Source organism: Gymnoscopelus braueri (assembly GCF_963280865.1).
Source record: "Gymnoscopelus braueri genome assembly, chromosome: 13".
In the NCBI taxonomy this organism is placed as follows: Eukaryota; Metazoa; Chordata; class Actinopteri; order Myctophiformes; family Myctophidae; genus Gymnoscopelus; species Gymnoscopelus braueri.
Window position 1 is genome coordinate 15,821,909 of NC_137615.1, and position 25,052 is coordinate 15,846,960.

General features: G+C 44.6%; 1 protein-coding gene across 1 annotated transcript in view; it reads left to right on the plus strand.

Moving 5' to 3' along the window:
- Positions 1-20,873, plus strand: part of LOC308099078 (protein sidekick-2-like) — a 123,415-nt gene extending 102,542 nt beyond the window's left edge. Inside the window, exons 33-45 of the mRNA XM_080447651.1 lie at positions 411-546; positions 920-976; positions 1,558-1,659; positions 2,081-2,196; positions 2,717-2,903; positions 4,904-5,041; positions 6,448-6,609; positions 8,977-9,102; positions 9,215-9,379; positions 10,234-10,374; positions 12,725-12,869; positions 17,208-17,337; positions 19,651-20,873. Coding sequence (XP_080303777.1) covers positions 411-546; positions 920-976; positions 1,558-1,659; positions 2,081-2,196; positions 2,717-2,903; positions 4,904-5,041; positions 6,448-6,609; positions 8,977-9,102; positions 9,215-9,379; positions 10,234-10,374; positions 12,725-12,869; positions 17,208-17,337; positions 19,651-20,076 — 2,031 coding nt within the window. The 3' untranslated portion in view covers positions 20,077-20,873. The remainder of the gene's footprint in view (positions 1-410; positions 547-919; positions 977-1,557; positions 1,660-2,080; positions 2,197-2,716; positions 2,904-4,903; positions 5,042-6,447; positions 6,610-8,976; positions 9,103-9,214; positions 9,380-10,233; positions 10,375-12,724; positions 12,870-17,207; positions 17,338-19,650) is intronic.
- The last annotated feature ends 4,179 nt before the right edge of the window (positions 20,874-25,052 follow it).

Sequence of the window (25,052 nt, forward strand, 5' to 3'; positions counted from 1 at the left end):
GAACACTAGTGGTTCGTCAAGTGGTTCTGCCTGAGGCTCAAAGTGCATCTCCCCTGCCCAAGCAGGTGTTCCATCTTAGCTCACTGGCAGAAATGTCATCTCCTACGCAGAAAACCTCGGTTCGAATCCCAGGAAGAACATAAATCTTATGCATTTCAGCTGTGATTTAACTCTGAGAGTGTACATTTGATGCACACTCTCAGAGTTACATTTAGGTTTACATTTTACACAGGATTTTACTGCGTAGAATCACACAGCGGCCATTTTGCTCTTACGTCATGATACCCCACCCCCGCAAATACGTGGGGCAGTGCCAATACGAGAAGTGGGCCAAGAGATGGAAGTGTAGGATGCCATCACCAAGTAGTCATGATGGATGAGTGTGTTTCTGGTTCTGGTTCTGGTTCTAGCCCCCCGCCGAGGACCAGATCAACGGTGTTCTCCTAGGCTTCAGGGTCCGGTACCGGGAGTTACACTACGACCGGCTGCGCAGCTTCTCCGTCCGCACCGTCAACAGTCCAGCGGCCAATTGGGCCGAGCTCACCGGTAAGACCACCCTCCTTCACCCCCCCCCAGTCCCCAACCAACCCTCACAACCCTAGTTGTTTACCCAACAACAGTCCTCCATAATACAGATCCCCCAGATTTGAGAAATCTTAAAAGTGGTGGCATTTAAAGTGCTGAATATATATTTATATCTTTTTTTTTCATCCCTCAGTTTTGGCTTTGATGCTATCAGTAGCATGCCTAAGCCCCGCAGTGACTATTATGCAAATAACCTTCGATGACAAAGCTAATCTTCTCTGTCATTTATCTGCTTTTTTTTCCCTGTACTTCCCTCTCCGCCTCCCGTCCTGCAAACCGCTCTGATTTCTCTACCCACCCCCAAACCCCACCCTGTGCTCCATCCACCACCCAGCTCCTTACAGTGTGAGGAATCTGAGCGAATCCTCTCTCACCCAATATGAACTCGACAGTAAGTCTCTCGTCTTCTCCAGTGTTTGCCTTTCATGCATCGCTCTCCATCTGTTTCATTCTACACTTCCATATAAATTTGCTGCTTGAATATTCATTCGTATTAGGTGCGTGCATGCGTGCGTGCATGTGCGTGTGTGTGTGTGTGTGCGTGTACGTGTGTGTGCCTGCGTGTGTGTATCATATCATCATCTCTGAGCTGCAGCCGCCGAGGGCCTGTGTGCCGACTCTCTTGTGTGATGTGTTTTTTTTTTGTCTTTAATCATCACTGGGCTATTCCCCAGCCACCTCCCCCCCCTGTCATTATTCCACTGTGGTTGTTTTTGGTCTCTTTTTAATCACTGACAAATCGTCTCTGTGTCCTCCCGCCCACGTTCTTTAATCTGGCGCGCCTCGTAATGCCACCCTTCTGTTTGCTGCCTCCGTTTGTTCGTTCAGCTCACGATGCCGTCTTGCGTTTGCCGCCGGGGCAACGCTGTGGCGGCGCGTGCTCTCATGCAGCCTCGCCGCTGCTTGTGGTTTGTGTTCTCCTAAACTATCCTGACTAACGGGCACTTTCGGGCGCTCTCTTTCTCCCCACAGATCTGAGCAAGCACAAGCGCTACGAGATTCGTCTCAGCGTGTACAACGCCGTCGGCGAGGGGCCCAGCAGCGCTCCTCAGGAGGTGTTTGTCGGAGAAGCAGGTGAGTTTGTTTTTATTTATTTATTTTTATTTTGGCATATTCCTAAGCCAATAATTTGATGACCGGTAGGAGACTTGCAGAGTCTCCTACCGGAGACATTAGCATCTTTCCGCCGACCGCCGGTCATCAAATTATTGGCTCAGGAAAGCGACATAAACTAAAAAATCTCCATGAATTCAAGGCTTCATGGGGTGTGTAATTGATAGAAATATTAAGTATTTTTTGGGGTGAACCACTCCTTTAAATGAACACAGCATTTTACAGTGTACGCCAAGATGTACAGTATATATACTGTAGTATATAAAAGTGATAAAAAAAGTGTGATGTTCTCTTTTCAGTATTTGTTTCGTGTCTCACTATGAGCGTTGGTTCGCTAGTAACACAGTTATTTACCCTCTCTCTACCCCTGTCATCCTCTTAGTACCCACCGCCCCACCGCAAAACGTAGTGGTCCAGTCCTCCACAGCCTCACAGCTGGAGATGGCATGGGAAGCCCCTCCGCTGGACGCTCAGAATGGAGACATCCAGGGTTATAAGGTGCCATATTTTTCCTTTATGTTTATTTTATGTTCCTGCAAAATAGCCGCACTGACACACAGTGAAATGTAGAAGTGTCAATTTAAAGCTACATTTCATAAGTTTTATGTCCGTTCGTCCCTCGCCTGACAGAGAGAGGCAATTGCAGCAATTTTGATTGTGTACAGTCCGGTGTGCCGTCTGCTTCAAATAACTTTATTGACATTGTCCTAACAGGGTCTAATTCTTTCAATGGAAGAGTAGGGAGACCACTTCCAACCACTGCAGATTTTCTAGTTATATTGTGTTAACATACTGTACCATACAAATGAGTTATGAATAATAAATGAATAATGTTTTATTCAATAAAATAAGTCCTGGATTATTAGCTCTGATTATTAACTCGAGTTTAAAATCTACCCATAAATGGTCAGACTTGTGTACACCGGATTTTACTGTGCATCACCCTTCCCTTTTCTCACTTAAAAATAAATAAATGAAGTAAATTCTGTATCATGCTCTGTTTCATTCCATTCTGCAGATCTATTTCTGGGAATTCCAGCTACAGAACGAGACTGAGCGGCTGCGCACGCTGTTCCTGCCCGAGCTGGGCGTCAAGCTGAAGAACCTGACGGGCTACACCACCTACATGGTCAGTCTGGCCGCCTTCAACGCTGCCGGGGACGGGCCTCGCTCCCTGCCCACCAGAGGGCGCACTCAGCAAGCAGGTGAGGCGTGGTGCAATGGGAGGCTGAGGTGGCCAGATGGTGTTGTTAGCCATTTACTGTAGAGCAGTAAAAGTGTGAGGGTGGTTGTTACCGTATAATGAAGACATTTTCAGTTTCCACATGACCCCAGCTGCATGCTGCTGCCTCCTCGCTTTTCTCTCTCTCTCTCTCTCTCTCTCTCTCTCTCTCTCTCTCTCTCTCTCTCTCTCTCTCTCTCTCTCTCTCTCTTCTCTCACTCTCTCTCTCTCTCCCTCTCTCTCTCTCTCTCTCTCTCTCTCTCTCTCTCTCGCAGCCTCTCTCTCTCTCTCTCTCGCAGCCTCTCTCTCTCTCTCTCTCTCTCTCTCTCTCTCTCTGCCTCTCTCTCTCTCTCTCTCTCTCCCTCTCTCTCTTTGCACGTCCGTCCCCAAGAGGAAATTCATTTGGTCAATAGTGTTAACCATTTGAACCCTAGTGTCCATATTCTGAGCATGTCATGATAGGCAAACACTGGGATGAAATAGCAGATCTACAAGCTCACATCGCATTGCAATACGACATTGTGTCAACTATTTTCAGGGAAGAGATTTGTTATAAAGAGAAATAGGAGGGGACCAAGTATAGACCCCTGGGAGACTCCAGTCAACAAAGTTAAGGTTAAAACTATTTTTACCCATCGTGCATTGCATTCAGGTATTGAATTCTCAACTTAACTTTCCACTTTTTCTGCAAAATAATAATAATGATTTTTATAATCACTGCACCACAGCGTGCAAAAGAGAACAGCTATAGCTGAACAGACATGGCTATCGACGCCATCTTCTCGAAAATACTGCATATATACGGTATGGATGGACCATGCTTTGGACTGTAATGATTTCCATAAGGGTAGACGAGGGTCCCCTCCCCCCGGGGTAGGCCATGGGGAAGGAAGGCTGATGACAGCGGAGAAGGGAAGGCACTGTGGAGTGAGCGGACACATGTGGATTAGGTTTTTTGGTCACAGCTGCACAAAGGAGACTGTGTTCGTAGACCAGCACCAGTCCCTCTGCGGTTTCAGCACACAAAACGGTTTACAGAATCAAATTCACTTGCCCCGCCCCCCTCCGTTTTTAAGGGCTGTGACATTGGCGAGGGGTACAAAGTGCTGAGAACTTAAAAAACACAGCCAGGAATTTTGGCTCTCTGCACCATCGGGTGCTGGGAAATGAGCCAACACAAGCTTTGGGGAATTTTATGCAGAATTGTGGCTAAGTTGTGACACTAAGCTGGGCCTGGTTTGGGTCAGCAGGCAGAATTCTCACAGCTTCTTGCTCAAGGTCATAAGATGCCTTTTTTTTGCTGCTCTGTGTGTACAGTGAGTTTGCTTTTTTCCTGCCATTTATCTGTTCTTTTTTCCATTGTTGCTGATACAGACCAACACACACAGGAAATGTTTTCTCTTCACTGCTGTATTGATTTGTTCTTTACACCACTGGCCAACCCCATATCAGTTATTTTTTCTTGATCTTACCTAAATGACGCTACATAAAAGAGTGTATTTGCTAAGGGCGCTCTGTGGTGCACGGGTAAAGAGAGAAGGGGTTTGAAATGCACCGCGGTGCATTTGGCTTGGCCGAGCATCCATACGAGCACAATTGGTTGTGTTTACTGAAGGGAAACTGGGAGGCAGGAGGGGGGTGGTGATGAATGGTGAGGAGTAAGGTGGAGGCGCTACATGTTCCCAGTGGGGTCTTCTCTGGCAGGTGAGCCAGTAGAGTAGGGGCAGCAGTGATAAGACTACAGAAAACAGTTTGAGCTTTTTTTATGTGCAACAATTACAAATAAAGGAACATATTATTCCATGATTATTCCATGCTTTCATATAATCTGGGATATTGCAGTTAGCATATTGTGATTATTGATTGACTGCGCTCATAGCCTCCTCTGCCATAGGCTACAAGTAATGCCAGTAATTCCCTTTCATCTGCAGTCAATGACAATAAACGATTGATCCATAATCCTCCCCTCTTCCTTCCCCAAAGCCCCCAGTGCTCCCAGCTTCATCCACTTCAGTGACCTGACCACCACGTCCGTCAACGTGTCCTGGGGAGAGCCCAAGCACGCCAATGGCATCATCGAGGGATACCGCCTGGTTTATGAGCCCTGCACTCCAGTGGACGGTGAGAAACTCCGCCTGTAGCCTAATAACTACGCTGTTACCTTGACATTCCCCAGCTGCTGTTCACCCTGTTGGGCTCTCTCTCTCTTTTTTATTACACAGTTTAAAGCTCATGCCCTGATCTGTTACAGATGGGTAACGTGCCCTATAGGAACGTACTATGCCGCATGGTTGCTCGAGTGCTCTGGGGGTGACTCTGTGTAGCCGTCCAGAACTTCCTTTCTCACCGAGCGGGGGCATGGCTAATAGCTGGCTGAAGTTTGGCTGCCCAAACCAGATTCTTAAGTAATTGGGAGCAGAGATCGAATACTAAGCACAAGCTGCTGTGGTCCCTGGACTCCCCTCTAATGGGCTCAGAGCAAAGCCAAGCAGAGCCTCTGATCTCTCTGCCTGTCTGTCTATCTGGCGCGCTTTTGGAATAATAGTCTGTGTATGCCAATATGTTGAGGGATACACTCGCTCAAATTCCACGGTTAAGTCAATGGAGAGATTGGAAGATCTGATCACTGGCTATGCTGCCATATGTGGCATGATGTGAGAGAGACTGTATCTGACTATATTAGTATTCTATATGGCCATCTGTCTGTTTCTGCTGCTTTCTGTGTGGATGTGAATCTCTATATGTGTTTCTGTGCGTCTGTGTACATTTTCTGTTTATGTGTTTTTGTTTTTATACGCGTGAGCTCGCATGCATTAACCCATTAAGACCGGGAAAGCATCTGTCATTTTATAGATTTCTTTGGGCTATTCCAAAAACAGCAGATCTATAAGCTCATGAGCTTGTAGATCTGTTATTCTTTGGAAAAATCGTGAAGATTTGTGTTTTAAAGCGAACATTTTGAACTCCGATCTGTGCTTCTGGGGGGTCCCTGGAACAACATATTTTGAGATGGGGGTCCGCGGCCAAATACATATAATTTTGGGGGTCCTTGACATGGAAATGTTGGAGCACCACTGATATAGCAACATACTGTTAGGATTATGATTAGGATTTTTAGATAAGTATGTGGCCGCGGACCCCCATCTCAATATATTTTGTTCCAGGGACCCCCCCCCCCCCCCCCCCCCTGACGCATATTTGAGTTAAAAATGTTCGCTTAAAAAATATATATATATTCAAAGATTTGTACCAATTTTCATATTTGTTTTTGCAGATCTACAAGCTCGTAGTGCTGCACTCTGTGCCACGCTATGAGCTTGTATATCTGGCTGTTTTTTGAATAGCCAAAGAAATCTGAAAATGACACAGATGCGTTCCCGGTCTTAATGGGTTAAAACAAGAACACACACACGGAAAATGCCACTGTGTTGTGAGAGTGAGAGCTTCAATGTCAATGTGCCAACCTGTCGCTTGCAGCATCTAGAGTCTTAGTGTTTCCTGTACAGACTCCTCTCCTCGCACTCCAGGTGTCAGTAAGATTGTGACAGTAGATGTGAAGGGCAGCGCCCCCCTGTGGATGAAGATCAAGGACTTGGCGGACGGGGTGACCTACAACTTCCGCGTGCGAGCCAAAACCCTCACGTATGGCCCTGAGGTGGAGGCCAACATCACTACAGGGCCAGGAGAAGGTGGGACTGTCAATCATCAGATTATGTTTGTTTTTTTCTCAATCGCTCATGCATTTCCTGAAACTCTAACCTAATTCTCAAAAGTGTAATCCCCAAAGAGTAAACACTATACCACCTGTGCAAAATATAACACTCAAAATGTTAACCGCATGCATCAAAACACAGGTCAGTCATTTTGATAAACTGTACATAACATTTTAGTACACACATTAGTGTACAGTAAACATTTTTTACTGTATTTCCTGGACACACAATTTCCTGGACACACAAATAAGAAAGAAATGTGTTTATTCATGTTCATCTAGAGTGCGCATATATTATTTAGCAACCAGTCTTTCCTCCCTGCTAGGCTGTATTGTCCACCTTTGTCCAGGCTTGTCTCGCCTTTCAAGGCATATAGGGAAAAAACATTTTGGCATGGCGCCTTCACCCTCCGTAGTTTATAGATGTGATGCCCTCACAAGCAGCATTCATTGTACCTATAGCAAAGACAACTAACTGGTTGTACGTTTGGTGATCATAGACCTTCCAACTTCACGCTGGAAAACTTTCCTCAATTGGATTAAGGAATGACTCCATCACCATCGGATGGCTGCCAGAAAACCATTGGTTCGCAAGGGTAGAGCTGCACCTTAAAAAAATAGACTTCTTTGTCTTCTCTGATGGGGTAGTCAGGGAAAAGCACAGCTTGCACTGAGGAAAGAAAGACCAACATGGACTGAAAGGTTTGCACTCTCTGCACAGCCCTGTAATGTCTCAAGTAGAAGCATTTAAAATTCTAGAACTCTAGTCTGAACTCCTCTCTTGTTCTCTGTGTGTGTGTGTCCTCCCTTGCTGCAGGCAGCAAACCATTCTGACAAGAATGGAGCAGTGAAAACTGACATTGTCCCAAATTATCAGGCCTCACCACTCCTCTCTCGTTCTCAGGGATGAGAGCATTATAAAGCCCCTCAAGAAATCAATAAGACTGGCTGTATTGTAGTGTTCAATGGCTGGAGAACATGCTGGATTAAACCAGTCTCTGATATTGCTGCACACATTGTTAACCCCCACGCTGGGCTGGCACATCCACTGTGGTGTGATGTCCCAGTGATGTTCCTGGCCTACCATGACATCTAATTTTGTTCAGGGTGATGTTTCGAAACACTGAATCACTTGATGTCTAATGGCATTGTTTGCTCTCATCATGTTGACTGTCTCGTCCTGCTTTGATGTGAAAACTCGGCCTCTGCCACCAGAGTGGGGAGGTGGTAACATTTTACAGTAAAACTGATGGGACAGTCCATGAATTATACATTAAAGTCTGTATGTGTATTATTACCCCGCACAATGGCCAAGTTACAGATACAGTGCAGTAATGTGCAGTAGTGTGTATGTGACCTGTTGTATACTGTAGTAGCCTACTTACATTCCTGAACATCTGGATGATTGAAGCCCCAGTAGAGCGGTTTGGCCCGAGGCAGCACTCTAAGATCTGCTTCAGCCTAACCTCAAGTCAATAGGCTAATTTCCACAGTACCTACTGTAAACAGTACGCCTAAATTAACCAGTCTGGTCTAGACTATAGCCCACATACTGTATCTGGTCATGTGCACATACACAGATAGTACATGCACAGTTGCACACTCTGTTTCCGTGTACACTCTAGACCCGGACCGGATCAGCGTCCTGCAAAGCTATATGATCGCGGTCATTCAGCCATACTTAGGCCATTGTTCACTACATGGCCCGTATCTCGTTTGAAATATCCACACATCTTCACCTCCCTCTTCCCCGTCCTCCTGTACCTCTCTGTCCTCCCCATCCCCCCCCCCCCCTTCCTCCCCTACCTGTCCGTCCTCAAGCTGTTTGCCCCTCTCACCCCTGTCATACCACCATGCATATGGAGTTATGTGAGTGTACACTTTGCACCTGTGGGATGGGATTATGATTGATTGATTGATTACATCAATCAATCTATCTGTCTGTCTGTCTGTCTGTCTGTCTGTCTGTCTGTCTGTCTGTCTGTCTGTCTGTCTGTCTGTCAAACAATATCATGAAATGTTTTACCCAATGAACAACTTTGTGTGCGAGCGTTAAATGTACATTGCCGTCTGAGTAAAGTACAATGTGTGAAATAGTGTCGTGCTCATTTGCATTACAGTAATGCTGTGGGGTTTTGAGGCTCTGTTTTTAGAGACAACATTTCGAGAATTAATTTATAAAATATAATTTGAGAATCACGTTTTAAATTTGATGGGTGCATCAGAGCGATTGAGAAAACGGTAAATGAGTGCTTCCTGATTGTGTCTGTAAGCCCTTGTGAAGTCCAGTCTGTCATTCATTTCTAAGCTGTTGTGTTGCTTTGCTCTCATTTGTATTCCGAAGGAGCCCCAGGCCCCCCTGGAGAGCCCTTTTTCTCTCGCTACGGCACCGCCCTCACCTTGCATTGGACCAGTGGAGATCCAGGCCGCGCCCCCATCACGCGATATGTCATTGAGGCCAGGCCTTCCGGTGAGCCCCACACCTCCACAAAGCCCCCTGTCGTTCAGGCATACTATAGTGTGGTGACTACCAGAGATACCGTTATGAATGTCAACATATGATTTCCTCATCTTGCCTTTAGATGAAGGACTCTGGGACATCCTCATCAAAGACATACCCAAGGAAGTGACATCATACACGCTTAACCTGGACATACTAAGAGAAGGGGTCACCTATGACTTCCGGGTCATTGGGGTCAATGACTATGGCTACGGTTCTCCCAGTGCCCCATCCCCTTCAATATCAGGTTAATCGCTCTTTCTGATCGGTGAATTAATGAATGTGTGAGTGAGTGAATGGATGAATGAATTAATGATGAATGAATTAATGATTAATGAATTAATGATTAATTGATTTTATTTTCATTGCCATGGGATTATTCATTATTCATGAAAAAGGAGTCAAAAAGATTCCATGCATACCCTGTTGGGCTGGGTGCTGGTCTGCTGGTTAAAAAAATCACACACCAGTGTTATGCTCCCATTGTGGTAACGTTTCGAGCTGGGAGGCTCTTACTCGGACCTGAGAGTAAGGTCTGAGGAAGAGCCTCCCAGCTCAAAATGTTACGACCGTGAGGATTTTATGTTTTTTCTATTGTTTTTCTATTATTCATTATTCACATTAAACATTACACCACAGCCAAAAACAGACACACACATAACCATATCTATATATTCCAGGAATCTCTGTATGTATGTCTGTATGACTTTCTTTCGCTTATCTTGAGAACCATTCACTCGATCGACTTCACACCCAAGGAAGGGCAGTGTCGAGTCGATCGGGTGAGCGGTTCTCCAGAACCAGCCAGCTCGGAACAGACACGTGTTCCAAATGCCAGCCACGCCCTGAACTGGCACTGTATTAGGCTGTATCAATGTATTGTACACAAAGAAAATAATCCCTAATAATAATACATAGAATACAGAAAGTAAAATAATAATCACAGTAACCATTAGCAACAATAAATAAAAGAGATAATTATAGAGATGTATGGATAATGTTCATGAGAGAGAGAGAGAGACAGAGAGAGACAAATGAAACATATGTTGCTTTAGTTTACCTGTTGGTTTTAACATTGTTTCTTATCACTAATGTATTTAGCCCAGAAAGTATCTCCATTCTACGAGGAGTGGTGGTTCCTGGTGGTGATCGCTCTGGTGGGCCTCATCTTCATCCTCCTACTCGTTTTCATCCTCATCATCCGAGGCCAGAGCAAGAATTACACCAAGAAGGCAGACTCAGGTAGGCAACAGGCACCTCAGCTGAGCTCTGATGTGAATATTGCTCTCTCTGCCTCAGCAACTTGACAAGCGATCGATCGGAGCGTCTCTTTTTTCCTGGGACGGCTTCGCCGGGGATTGCTTTTTAATGATTACACATCTGAAAACTATCTTTTAAAGTTAAGAGTGCGGAGGCTTGCGCAATTATCCAAACTGCCTGGGTTTCCTCACTCGATTTGGCTGACAGGTGAAAAACGATGCTCAAGCTGAACTGAAACAGCCCAAAGAATAGTCGGGTTTAACTACAACGAGGATCAATGCCTGGAATAAGTGGTTCAGCGGGGGTTGCAATGCTGAAGTAATTTATGCAGGCTTTACAAGATTTACAGGCTTCCTGCTTGTTTTTCATTTTGATTTAGCCTTTATTTAACCAGCAGAGGAAACCCATTTAGTTAAACAATATTTTTTTTCAAGGGGGACTTTACCAAGACAAAACTAAAAACAAATGGCTCCAGTTAGACAAAGAATACAGTACTTTAACAACAATCTCCAGGCCTTCGGAATAGAAAGCATAAAAGATTCCTGGGAATTTAAAGCTTAGTACCCAGTACATTGCCTCAAGATATGAACATATACAGTAAGTAAGAGGTTACGGTTTCTCTCATGTCCCCTCAATCCCAACGCATATATTAGGCTTTACATCAATGCTGATCAATTCCAGGTATAGGGGCGACATCACAGACTCGACTGGCACTGTGCTGTTCAGACTCAGAGAGTCGGCTAATGCCAACTCCACCTTAACGTGCACTTGTCTACAAGCCAGCGTGATCACATGAGGATTGGGAATGGAGCTGAATGAGTTGCAACAGCTACTCAGCGTTATGTCATGTATTGGTATCTCTTAATACCACACATGCTGATTTGATTGACACACAGTCAAAACAAGGGTTTAATGGACCAGCAATGATCTGGTCACCCAGCAGCCAGGAGGAGCTGGCAGGAGGGCCGTTCACTCGACCACCCAGTGGAGAATGATAGAGTGGTGAGAAAAAGGGGGTAAGGGAATAAGTGGATAGGAGAGAGGTCAGGTCAAGCCCGTGGATTTTTTTTAGCCTGGTCAGCATTTAGTGCGGTGCCAGGATCCCGGGGTCAGTAAACACTGTTTTGGCTGGACCGGCCCAGACAAGGCCCGTGTTTGTGTGGGGAACACAAAGACAGCTTCTTGTGCCTTCTCAATCCCACCCCTTAACACTCTCCCCGCCGCACCGCTGTTCTGTCCCACTGTCGGCTGTTTGTTTAACCGGGGGGCCAGCGCTGGCCACTGGGCCCCAGGACCAGCATGGGTGAGATCACAGTAACCAGTCAGGAAGACGAGAGGTCGCCGGAGCCTCTAGCTTACTCTCGGCCAAATCTCACACCTCACAATCCCCCCTCTACATCTGACTGACTGAGTGTTGGGTGTCTGGAGGAGCATCTTCCATTCACAAAAATGGAAGACAGTCTTGCTCTATTCAGAGTTAGATTCAGATTTAGATTATTTTGATGGCCACACAGCCTGAGCCAAGGCTGGTGGAAAATGCTGTTGTTTCAACATGGCATTCAGATCAGTTCTGGCATCAGGCATGTGACCAACATCAACACTAGTTTGCACATACTGTATGTATTATGTAACATGCTCACTGGGCAAGGCCTCTGTACCAAAACATCTCTACATACATAATTGTTTTGCTCGAATAAATAAATAGTTGCAATATCGATGCAGAAAGATCCTGAGTGCTAATTCAACCCTGAAACTGTAAACATTGTAATAGTTGATTTAACACTGAGGGTTTTGCTTTGTATTGCCAACTTTACTGAACTTTAGCCTCGCCTGTCTCATCTCGCCTTTTAGAGGGAAGTTGCTGTGTAATCCTTAGAGATTTGAGTGAAGGTCACACTATATTAATCTAACATTCCACAGCCCTACATGGCTTGGATCCTAACGCCATACATGAAGTTGAACTGAAGACTAACATGTGAAGACCAGGTTTCGATTCGCTGGGGGGGGGTTTGAGGGGAAATCCGTGCCTCTGCTTTTGATATCCCTCCTCTGGTCATTCATGTGTATCAGCGGTGGGGATATGTTTCATCCCTGCTTTTGTTCAGTCTGAATTATTTCCTTTTGGGAAATGTTGATTTGTTTGTTGATAGTACAATTTAACAATGTAATCAAAGATCTATGTTAATTCACCCTGAAGTATAAAGGGCTTAAGTGGTTAAGAAAATGACCCCCCCCCCCCGCCCTTCCCCTCTCTGTTTTGGTTTGGTTTTCTCTTTGAATTGAACGCTGCTAAAAACTAACCTTCACACAGTGTCCCCGCATTCCTACACAGGCAACCACTCCAACTGCACAGCGCTGCCTCTGACGCACGGAGAGATGGTGCGTCTGGACGAGGGACGCTTCCCGGCGCTGGAGCTCAACAACAGGCGCCTGTCAGTCAAAAACTCTTTCTGTCGCAAGAACGGCATATACACACGGTCAGTTTATGCTCACCAGAATGGTGCTTTCAATCACCATGCTGTGTCATAAATCAATCACCGCGCTAACAAGTTCTCCCTTCCCCCATTGTGTCTAATGTCTTATGTATCGACGCACTGGCAGGAATACTTAATGGAGTGTGGTTCGCTTCCATCTCTCTGTTCTGAGTAGTTTGTCAGTCTTGGGAGAACAAACCAAGTCTGCAGGAGGCCAGCTGCTAATTTCAGCCTCCATCCGTTCTCCTCATTGGTATTCAGTACGTGTGTGTGTGTGTGTGTGTGTGTGTGTGTGTGTGTGTGTGTGTGTGTGTGTGTGTGTGTGTGTGTGAGTGTGAGTGTGAGAGTGTGAGTGTGAGTGTGAGTGTGTGTACGAGTGTGAGTGTGAGTGTGAGTGTGAGTGTGTGTACGAGTGCGTGTGTGCGTGTGTGTGTGTGTGTGTGCATGAATGTGTGAAGCAGTGACTTATATAAGAGAGCAACACAATGGTGCTCCGTTAGCATTCATGAGCTTTTGCATGCACTCTTTGTCATCCCATCACAGCTTCAGACAAAGGGTGCTTATTGGTCAGCGCCGGCCATCTTAATCTGGCCTCGGCCCAGAGCACATCTCGGAGCACGTCTCGGCACGCTTTGAAATCCTGAGTGTTCGTTTTGAATCTGGGAGTGTAAAACTGGACCCTCGTGGGTCCATTTTTTTACACCCTCAGATTTGAATCAACACTCAGGATTGTAGCTCCGTGAGAGCGACCTCTCGACAGCAAAGTGCAATGCCGTGTGAGAGAGAACGCGTCCTTCAATCCATCAGGACTTTGGCAGCCTGCCTCCTGTGGTAATGTTTAGCTAAACATTAGATAACAGGACTTCCACAAGGCCTCTGCTGTAAGAAGCTGGTCTGTGATGGGACAGGTCACATGTTAGGGTGGGTGGGTGGATGGGCCTCATGTTGAGGCATAGTGGACAGACGCTGGGCAATTCATGATCTGCTCTTCAGCGAGAAGGAAGAGAGAAGCTGGTGTTGCAGTGCACCGATCAGAGTGGTCATTATGGTGGAAAGCTTTGGATGGGGTTTCTGTTGGGCCACGGGGAGTGTGTGTGTGTGTGTGTGTGTGTGTGTGTGTGTGTGTGTGTGTGTGTGTGTGTGTGTGTGCGTGTGCGTGTGTGTGTGTGTGTATATGTTGTGCTATGCTTTGCTTTTTTCCCATCAACCCAAGCAAAGACTGCGGATGGGATCAAAAGGCCTTGAGCTGTGCACCCGCTCCTTTGAAGGGCTCCAATCTGGTATTCTCTGCTAATGATCTGTGGCCTGGAGAAGCAGAGTGGTAGGGCCTCCCGGGTGGGGGGGAGAAGGAACGAGGGATGAGGGGGAGGATAAGATGGAGTGGGGGGGGGCGTACAGTACTTTCTAAATAATTCAAAGCAGCAGTGGGGGGGGGGTATGTGTGAAGGGTAGGGGTTAATATAACCCTCCCCACCAACACACACACACACACACACACACACACACACACACACACACACACACACACACATTCCCGTCCCTCTGGCCCCATCCATCTTTTTCTCTGCCTGAACCGTCTCTGAATTCCAAATGGATATTTTATCATGGCTCGCGGGGAAGACATCCGTTTGTCATGTTAACCCTTCCATGGTCACTGTCATTTTGTGTCTTCCATCCTTGACTTTTCCTGCAGTGATTTACAGCTCCTGCTTTACGCCTTATGCAAAGCCCCTCCAGGCATATTTAGTTTGATTTTCAAAGACCGTCTTCCGCATACAGTAGCTTAATTTTATAGTTGTCACGGGAGCATTTTTTACACCCGTCATAGTTCTCAGTCACCCTTTCGGATCAATTTTGCTTCAAGTCAATTTTTTGTTCTTAAATATTAATCCTCCTGAAGCATATCACTTCCCTTGGTAGAGAGAGACAGTAGCGTGAGGTATATGTGCTGATGAGCAAAGTAAAAGTAGTCCAGTCAGCAGTGGTGGAAAAAGTACTCAAATTCTTTACTTAAGTAAAAGTACCAATACTGTAATATAGAAATACTCTGTTACAAGTAAAAGTCCAGAATTCAAAATTTACTTGAGTAAAAGTACAAAAGTATTGGTATCAAAATGTACTTAAAGTACTAAAATTAAATGTACTAAATGTTTGAAAATAGCAGATCTACAAGCTCACAACGCGTCGCATCGCGACGCGTTGTGAGCTTGTAGATCGGCTATTTTCAAATAGCCTAGGTATAAAATAGGGCTAAAGTGGTTAATGTATGATTTACAATATCATAATTTATATCTGAAAAGTAACTAGTAACTAAAGTTTTCAAATAATTGTAGTGGAGTAAAAGTACAATATTTGCCTCTGAGATGTAGTGGAATAGAAGTAAAAGTATTGGAAATTGGAAATACTCAAGTAAAGTACAAATACCTCAACATTTTACTTAAGTACAGTACTTAAGTAAATGCACTTAGTTACTTTCCACCACTGCCAGTCAGTGATGTGAGCGAGCACTGCGGTCCGGTCCGGTCTGCGTGGTCCGATGCTGGATTCTGGCCGGCCTCATGGCGACACAGCGGTGGGTATTACCGCAGGAGGAGAAAAACTATTACCCACACACACAGATGTCTCTTTCTGCTTCACTTGGGCTTAACGGTCGGAGCCGGCCAAAGCAGGGGTCGACTCATTTTCCTTCGACCTGGAAGGACTGCTCTTACTTACCCAGTCATTCTGCATGATGCCTCTAATTGGCACAGCGAGCTCTTCCATGATGATGCTCTCATGCTTGCGAGTTCCTCTGCGTCTCATGACGGCCCCGTTCAACGGACAGAGTTATGTAGCGTATAATTCGGTGCACCCCCCACCAACCCCCTGTCTGCATTCCACGCGGACGGTTTTAACCCATTTGATCCGGGAACGCATCTACAAATGCCTTCTAAATCCTAACAGTTTTCTGAAAAAACGATGTTGCTATGTCAGTGGTTCTCAAACTTTTTCATGTCAAGGACCCCCAAAATTAGATGTATTTGGCCGCCGACCCCCATCTCAAAATATTTTGTTCCAGGGACCCCCAGAAGCAAAGATTTGAGTTAAAAAAATTCTCTTTAAAAATATATATATATTTATCGATATGCACACATTTTCAAGATTTTTCAAAAATAGCAGATCTACAAGCTCATGGCGCGGCACCGAGTGCTTGTATATCTGCTATTTTTGAATATCCAAAGTACGAAATATGGATAGAGTTGGTTACACAGATGCTTTCCCGTTTTGAATGGGTTAAAAATGGAGATCAGAGGGAGAGACGGTCCAAGGGAATAGAACCATTTACGGGGCTATCGCTCTATGTTTCAGTGGCTTCTGAGAATGCATGACTAATCCATCCTGTTGTTGTCACACACTCCCTCTGAAGAGAGCTATCATCGGGATCATTATCTTAATCAATGAGAGCGCGCCGAGCACGTGGTCTTTAATCCAGCGGAACCTGCCCGCAGGAGGTAAAGCTTTGAGGCGAGAGGCTTCAAAATCTTTTTTTTTTTCGTGCATTAGTCATCAGACTGTTGAGGTGTCAGTCACAGGACTAGCCATTTTCTTATTGATCTCAGCGGGGAGCGTATCTGATTCGAGTGCTTGAGTTGAGCGCCCAAAAGGGAGATAAAAAACTGTGGGCGGGGAATGACAAGTACTGTGTTGTGAGGAGAAACGGATAAAATGAGGTGTTTTTCTTTTTCTGTCTGAGATTCTCTATACCTCTGTGGTTCTCAAAAACCCCAGGGGTCCTTGAATGCGTTCCAGGGGGTTCCAGGGGGTTCCGGGGGGTCCCCAGCTAAATTACTGATAGTCAGGAACCAAATGAAACTCTGAGAGTGTACAAGCAAAATGTCCATTTGGTTCCAATTGTACACTCAGAGTTATGGGGGTCCGTGGCCTAATGCATTGGTTCTCAAAGTGGGGTCTGGGGACCCCCAGGGGTCCTTGGGGGGGGTACCAGGGGGTCCCCAGCCAAATTAGCTAATATAGCGTCACAAACATTTTAACCACTTTAACCATATTTTATACTTTGGCTATTCAAAAATAGCAGATATACAAGCTCATAGCGCGGCACCGAGTGCCGCGCTATGAGCTTGCAGATCTGCAATTTTTGAAAAATCCATGGCACAAAATATTTTTGAGATGGGGGGGGGGGGTCCGCAGCCAAATACATATCATTTTGGGGGTCCTTGACATGAAAAGGTTTGAGAACCACTGGTCTAATGCATACCAAACTGGGGATCCTTTAAATTGAAACTTCTGACCACCAGTCCCATAAACTAACTCATGTCTATACTGTCCTCTCTGTGTGTTCAGGTCTCCACCCCGGCCCAGTCCAGGCAGCCTGCATTACTCCGACGAGGATGTCAGCACAAAGTACAATGACCTGATTCCGGCCGAAAGCAGCAGCCTGACCGAGAAACCCTCTGAAATATCAGATTCTCAGGTATGAGATGCACGCTCATATAGGTCATTTGTCTCTCCAGGCCTGGAGAACATTTTAAACATTTTAAATTCAAGCATGAACTCCTCCGGCAGATTGGCATTCTTACAGCGATGGAAGTTATTTTAGTCAGAGTCGCCCCCAAAAATGCTTTCTTGCCATCACTCTCTCCACCCTCTTGACACATTCGGTATCTTCTATTTCACATAATTACCACTTTGCTCGGAGCAGCGTCTTCAAAGAACACTCCCGTCCCCACTCTCTCCACCAATAAATAGAGACCGCAGCCTAATTTCAAAGACCGAGAATGAATTAATGACAGCCTGAAAAACTGAGGGATGCCCTCAAACTCATCGCCTCAAAAATGCTGCGATGCGCTGTCTGTTGACATAGGCCCGCCATGAGCGATGACCCGGATGATCTGTCTCTCAGTTTTTATGAGTGATCCCTCCCTTGTGGGAAGGCCATATGAGTCACATTCTCACGTCTCAAGTCTCCCGTACTGTCGTCACCGCTTATTAATTCTTCTAAAACAGGAAATGTCATGTTAATCCTTGTCCGCTCCGGACAAGGACGTGGATGGGTCAGTGTGTGTGTGTGTGTGTGTGTGTGTGTGTGTGTGTGTGTGTGTGTGTGTGTGTGTGTGTGTGTGTGTGTGTGTGTGTGTGTGTGTGTGTGTGTGTGTGTGTGTGTGTGCGCGTGAGTACACAGTAAAAACCACAGTTAAAAAAATTAGGATTTTACAGTGTAGGAAAGGGGAGGTCCACAGTAAAAATGGGTTTAGTGGGGAGTGATGGCTGCCGATGGAGAGAACAGGAGACTAGGTGATCGTGGTAGATCATGAGACCCCCCACCTCCTCCACGCTTAGTAGGCGAGAACATCTGTCTTTTCGCACCTGGTGCTGGATCCTCATAGCATATTTATCAGGTACCTGCACAGTCAAAACATTGTTCAACTGGGTCTGAATAAACACAGCTCTCCCGGGAACTGCAAGCTGGTGTTGTTCCTCTCCCCCGCGTAGCCTTCCACTGTTTACCTGGCCCTTGAGCAAATAAATGAAGTCATGGAGCTGCAACATCTGTCCAACCAGGGATCCATTTGCTTGGGGCTGATGGAGGTGTGGGGGGGGGAGGGGCAGTCCATGCCTCTGCTTTGATATCCTCTGGTCATTCATTTTTTATCGCCGGTGGGGATATGTTTGATCGCTGCTTCTGGTCGGACTGATTAAATACATGCATTTCCTTTGGGGAAATTCAGACTGTTAGAAATGTTTGACATTTGTTTTCTTAATATCACTATTTAACAATTTAATTAAAATGTTTGTTTATTAACGACGTATTTTCTAAACCTTTTCAGGCTTTTTCCTATTTATATTTTCTTCCATTTCAAAAATAGCAGATCTACAAGCTCACAATAACACATTTTTATCGAACCCTGTGTCCAACTATAGCCCCTCAGAGGAACAGGGGACGGCCAGGCACTTGATAGGCATAATAGACATATATTACTGTCAGATTTTCCTCACTTATTGTAGTGAAAACATTTAGACTTGATGTTTAATGTAGAAGTCATTTTGGCAAAGGATTCAATTTAGTTTTTTGGCAGTTAAAGTGACAAGAGTCACCCAAAGTAACAATTGTAGCTTCCAGGATTGATTGATTACACTTGCACACAGCATAAACAAACTGAAACCCTTCAAATGCTCTCTATCCATTTCTAGGAGTCACTTGTGCATTCTTAAAACATTTGTGCTCCACAGTACAGGGCTATAATGAACTTATGTATATTATGTTCATATTTTCCGCGGATCCTTAGAGAGTTGAGGTGTGTTTGCATGCACGCTAATACCCTGATTACTGGGAATAATCAGGTTATGGCAATTATTCGATTGAAGTGTTTACATGCATAGCAGTAGTGTGATTAGGGTAATAGTCTCTCTGTGGTGGCTTGTAAATGCTTCCTATTTGCGGTGAAGTTGTTTAATCTAACAGCTATGTGTTCAGACATACTATACTACGTACATTAATAAACCCAAAATAAAGTATTTCCATGTCCAAATAAACTGAAATATTGGAACAACAAATCCAATTTAGCTAGGAAGGCGTTTAATGTTTACATTACCATTTCAATAACCAGAGTATTGCAGTAACATTTGGTGCGTGACCAAAGGCACTGTTTAGAAGCAGTGTTTGATTTGAGTAGATTGTGGTACGTTATCGGTGCGGATACAATCTACTGTAGATGTTTTCAGGTTTGCTTAAGTTACTTATAAAGCATTTCACTGTCTGACATAAATTCCTCGGTTCCACTCGCAGGGCAGCGACAGCGAATACGAGATGGACCAGAGCCGCCAGAAGACCCACTCCTTCGTCAACCACTACATCAGCGACCCCACCTACTACAACTCCTGGCGGAGGCAGCAGAAAGGCGTCTCCCGCCCGCCGGCGTACGGCTACTCCCAGCCCGAGCCCCTGGTGGAGCAGGAGTCCCGACCGCACCCGCCGCCCCTGCCCCCCCTGCCCCCGCTGCTGCCCCAGCAGGGCACCATCTCCCCCCCACTGCCCCCACTGGGTCCTGGCCAGAGCACTCTGTTCAGGTCCAAAGGAGGAAGCCGGACTCCCACCCCGTCCCTGCTGTCCTCGGAACCCCCGAGCCAGCACGGCACCTTGTACCGCCCCCCCAGTAGCCTGGGCTGTGCCTCTCAGGCCCCCCCGACCGCTGGCTTCTCCTCATTTGTTTGACACATAGCTCTCCCTCCAATCACAGCAGGACCCTGAGGACGGTTGGTTCGCTTGTACTTAGCTTTTTTTCCTTTTTTTTATGCTATCTGACAGAGGATTTACTCTGTGTTAGGCAGGCATCTTCAATAACATTTTCTCCTCTGTGAAGAGTGTGTGTGCGTAAACGTGTGTGTGTGTGTGTGTGTGTGTGTGTGTGTGTGTGTGTGTGTGTGTGTGTGTGTGTGTGTGTGTGCGTGTGCGTGTGTGTGCGTGCACAAGCATTTGAGTGGGAATTTATAAGTGTGTATGGTCGGTTAATCCATGTGCTACAGTACGTATTTTCGGAAAAAGACAATCATTTGAAAGTTGATTTAGTCGCTTCAATCATGTATGTAAACAAGAGAGAATCTGAGATTCTGGGTAAAAGAAAATAAAACCCTCATTTAAAAAAGTATCCTTCATAAAGATGAGAGCTATTATAACTATTGAACTATGGGCTTTGAACCAGCAGAGCTGCAGGGAGCAGACAAAGTACGATGGAAACATGAGACGAGAACAAATGAACCAAAAGAGAGAAATGAACTCTTGACCTGGAGAAAGGCAAATGTGTCACCCGGGGCCTGCCTTGACTGCAGTGACATGGCTGCCTTTGACCTTCTCACTCTGCCTAATCATTGATGGAACTGCATATGTGTTTACTGTATGTATTTGTCTCATATTGTTTATCAGATATTTGTATTGACCAGCTAAAAGCATACATTTTGAGAACACCACTAGTGACAATATTATGAATCGCATTAAAGCAGTGTGGCACCTTTTAGAGTATTCTGGGGAGTTATGTGGACTGTATGCTGGAACCCTCTTAACTCAATCAAAGCAGGTGAACTTACTGTCTTCATTTCAATTGGCTTAAAGCTGCAATCCGGAACTTCTTTTTAGAGAATACAATGTTGCTGTTTTTCCCCCCCCAATTTGTAGGGTTGATACAATATAACTAAAACAACATGTGGTGTTGGGAGGTGGTCTCCTTACTCTTCTGTTGAGAAATGTAGACCCTGGGTACGTGGGTATAGCAACACTACTGTTTGACAAGTGGTAGGCTATTGCCTGAAGCTCAAAGCGTAATCTCGCACTCCACGAGCAGGGTGTTCCGTCTTAGTTCAGCAATAGAAATGTCGGCCCTCCCATGTGAGACCCGGGTTCGAATCCCGAATAGGACAAGTAGTAAATGCTACGGTTTGCAGCTTTAAATGTTATTTACAGTATTTCACTGAGGACTAAAGCACAATCCTTTGTTCACATAACATAACACAGCATCCTCACAGCTGCACCAAGCATTATCTTGTATGTGTCTGATAAAGAAGTGCATGAATGGGGCAAGTTATTAAACAGGTGACAAAATACTAAATCAAGAGATGTATTACCAAATGCAAGGTGGCCTTTTGGTAATATGTGATGATGATATGGGCATGTAATCAGTTTACAACTGTAGACTGCCACTTGTACGGTTACAGCATCAATGTTGACTCACCAATGACCTCATCGTGCGTTTCACCATCACTTCCCAGACACTATTGTCTAAAAGCATGCTGGATTCCTGGTTTCAGCAAATATTAAAGAATGTGAAAGGAAATAAAACTACCAAGAATCTGTTGTAACACGGTACATTTATCAATCCAAAATAGGAAAATTGCGATGGTGTATCGTGAAAGTTGGTCTGTTTATGAGAACGGAAATAGATTTAAAAAAACAGGCCCTCAGTAAGGATGCATGGGTTAAAAGTTGACCAAGTGGAGACTTTGTATATATCACCAATATGAGCTGTGTGTGGAATGCATCACCAAGGACCCATGTGTGCCATTTCATGTATATTGTAAACCACTGGTTCTCAACATTGGGTCCGAGGCCCACCACAGGTCCAAAAGGACCTTTGCAGGTCTGTAACTCTGAGAGTGTACAAATGGAACCAAATGAACCCCTCTCTGAGTTAAATTAACACTGGTGATTTTACAGTGTAGATTGGGGTCAGAATCAGAAGAATCAGAATCAGATTTATTGTCACATCACAGATTTACAGAAGTTACAAAAAGTTGTGCAAGTAATTTCCATAGAAAAAAAGAAACGGAAGAAGAAGAAGGGGGGGGTAGGCAAGGGGGAAGAGAGATCAATCAAAGAAAACAAACAAATGATCTACATTATTTACACATAGTACCTGAGATAAGATATAAAGGTGCGTGAGCATAGCAGCAGATGTATACTGTGTGCATGGTGTACTGTGGACGTTAGTTAAGGTGCGATTTTAATAGACAAAAGACAGTGCCTTGTACATGGGATTAATGTGCAAAAAGGCAGTGGGTGTCGTCCCCAAAAAAGTTCCATTTGCACACTCCGAGTTACAGACCCATAAGGGTCCATTTGGAGATTTCGGACCCCTGGTGGGCCCCGGACCAGACATTGAGAAACAGTGCCATAAACTACTGTATGCTACAGTACAATTATCATGTTACAGCGCAACATGACACTGATATAAAACGTCACTGAGACCACCTGGAGTTGCCTGCTTCATGCAGCACATGTACTATTCTCATCTCCAGTTGTTTTACAACGCTCTTCAACATGCTTGTGTGTTATAGGCCCTACATGCAAATGCCAATACTTGCGTAAAATGATTTGATTTGATACATTAACTTTGTAAAAGTTGAGCAGGACACAGCTGTGTGGGGGACCTAGGCCTATAATGGATTGATCCACACTGCCAATCTACTAGGTCCAGAAAATCACCTGTCCTATTTCCACTGTAGATATATAACTGTTCACATCCTGAAGCAAACATTAAGAAACTGGCACTACTTCAAAATAAATTATTTTATTTTCTAATGGGTTTTCTTCATGCTTCAACGTCAGAACACTTTGGAATATTGATGAAACATCCCTGCTGATTATGTGTTAAGCAGGCACATTTTGGAGTATCCACAGCCCGTCTCTGGGAGTGAGAAGATTGAAATGGTACTGTCCTACAGTGAGAAATGTCATATAAAGTTATTCCTTTTAAAGTTTCTCCTATAACTAGAGAGATTGAAATGGTATGCAGAAGCATATAGTAAAAACCTCAGTGTTAATTTAACTCAGAGAGACTACAAATGGAACCCAAATGGACCCGTCCCTTACAGATCCATTTTGTTATTTTGTAGACTCTTAACATTATGTAAGATCAACACTGAGGATTTTACTGTATATCTCTCTTTTATAGGGAAGACGTCAGCCCGATCCTGAGCAATCACTCAAAAATGTGGAGGAGGGTAGCAGAATAATCCTGGATAATCTCCTTATTCCAGGCCGGAAAACATTGATCTCAAGGTGACGGAAAGTGGGATGGAGGGAGGCGGACAGAGTTTTAATTGTCAGGCTGTTGGGAGACTGAGAATGGGTGCATGCAGTTTAGTTGCAGAAACTTTCCCAGACCGATAATGCAGTGTGGAACAAGATTGCCATTTATTGTCTAAACAAAAAGGCAGTGAAGTTGAGATTCTCATTAAAATCCTACTCACAAACACACAGCTCTCTCATCAGCCAGCTGGAGAGACTGCTGGGAACACAGCCAAAGGCATAGAATTTACTTTGGAATATGTAATATATAGTCCAGAATATAGGCTACAGTCCTTTAAGTTTCTAATTGCATTACGAGAGGACTGAGATTGCTTTTATTGCACGCGGTTTGGAAGAAAGGAGACAGATTGTTGCAGCAATTGTTGTCATTACTAAACCCCCTGTGAGACATAAACAATCAATGTTTACTATTTATTCCTACAATATATGGTAAGTACCATGCTTGATGAAAATAGTGCTTGCAAGTGCAATTCACTTCATTCATTAAATACTGTGAGAGGCCACACACTCGCCACAGAACGACTCGTGATATATATATAACTTTACTACACCTCACAATTTTACATAACCTGGGGAGACATAAAAACAAAAGATTAGGTGTGTATTCTGGCCATGTTACTTTGCCCTTTGATAATGGTCAACCATTCACACATTCCATTCTCCTGAGATCAGCGACGCCACACCACTTTTGAGGTGAAGGAGTGCCTCTGACTGAGGCCATTTCCCACTAGATGCATAGAAAATGATGTTCTATTTTGTCCAAACATAACAATTTAGAATATAGGCTGCAAGTTCAAACAAATGGTTGAATTAGCCTATAACTAGATACTTGGAATATAACAAAACATATTTTGTGCAGTGTTGTTGAGCTTCATGTATAAATGACATGTCTGATAACGTTTTACTGTTCTACACAGAACTTTTGACAACTGTATGTAACTAAACAGTGGTGGAAGAAGCACTCAGATTATTTACTTGAGTAAAAGTATCAATACCACAATGTAGAGATACTCAGTTACAACTAAAAGTCTGGTATTCAAAATGTACTTGAGTAAAAGTACAAAAGTATTGGCATCAAAATGTACTTAAAGTACCAAAAGTAAAAGCAGGCTACTCATTACGCAGAATGTCCTATTTCACAAGTTTTCAAAATGCATAAAAAATATTTTGAAAATAGCCACTCTAGATCGGCTATTTCAAAATCCACAAAGTAACTAGTAATTAAAAGTTTATTTTATAAAAAATAATTGTAGTGGAGTAAAAGTACAATTTGCCTCTGAGATGTAGTGTAGTGGAGTAGAAGTATAAAGTATCACAAGATGTAAATATACCCGAGTAAAGTAAAACATACCTCAAAATTGTACTTAAGCACAGTACTTGAGTACATGTACTTAGTTACTTTACACCACTGAACTAAACTGTCTGAGTCACTCTGACTGTAAGCTGATTGTAATTGGGGGACCCCAGGGACCCCATGCTGAGACGAGAGGGGCCTCGCCGTGAGTCTAGCCCTTTATCTATGTGCCTTTAAGAGGCCGTGGAGGGGGCGTGGTCACAGGCTGCGATTGAAGTGCCTCGCCGCTGAACTGACTTATTGTGTGAAACAGCAG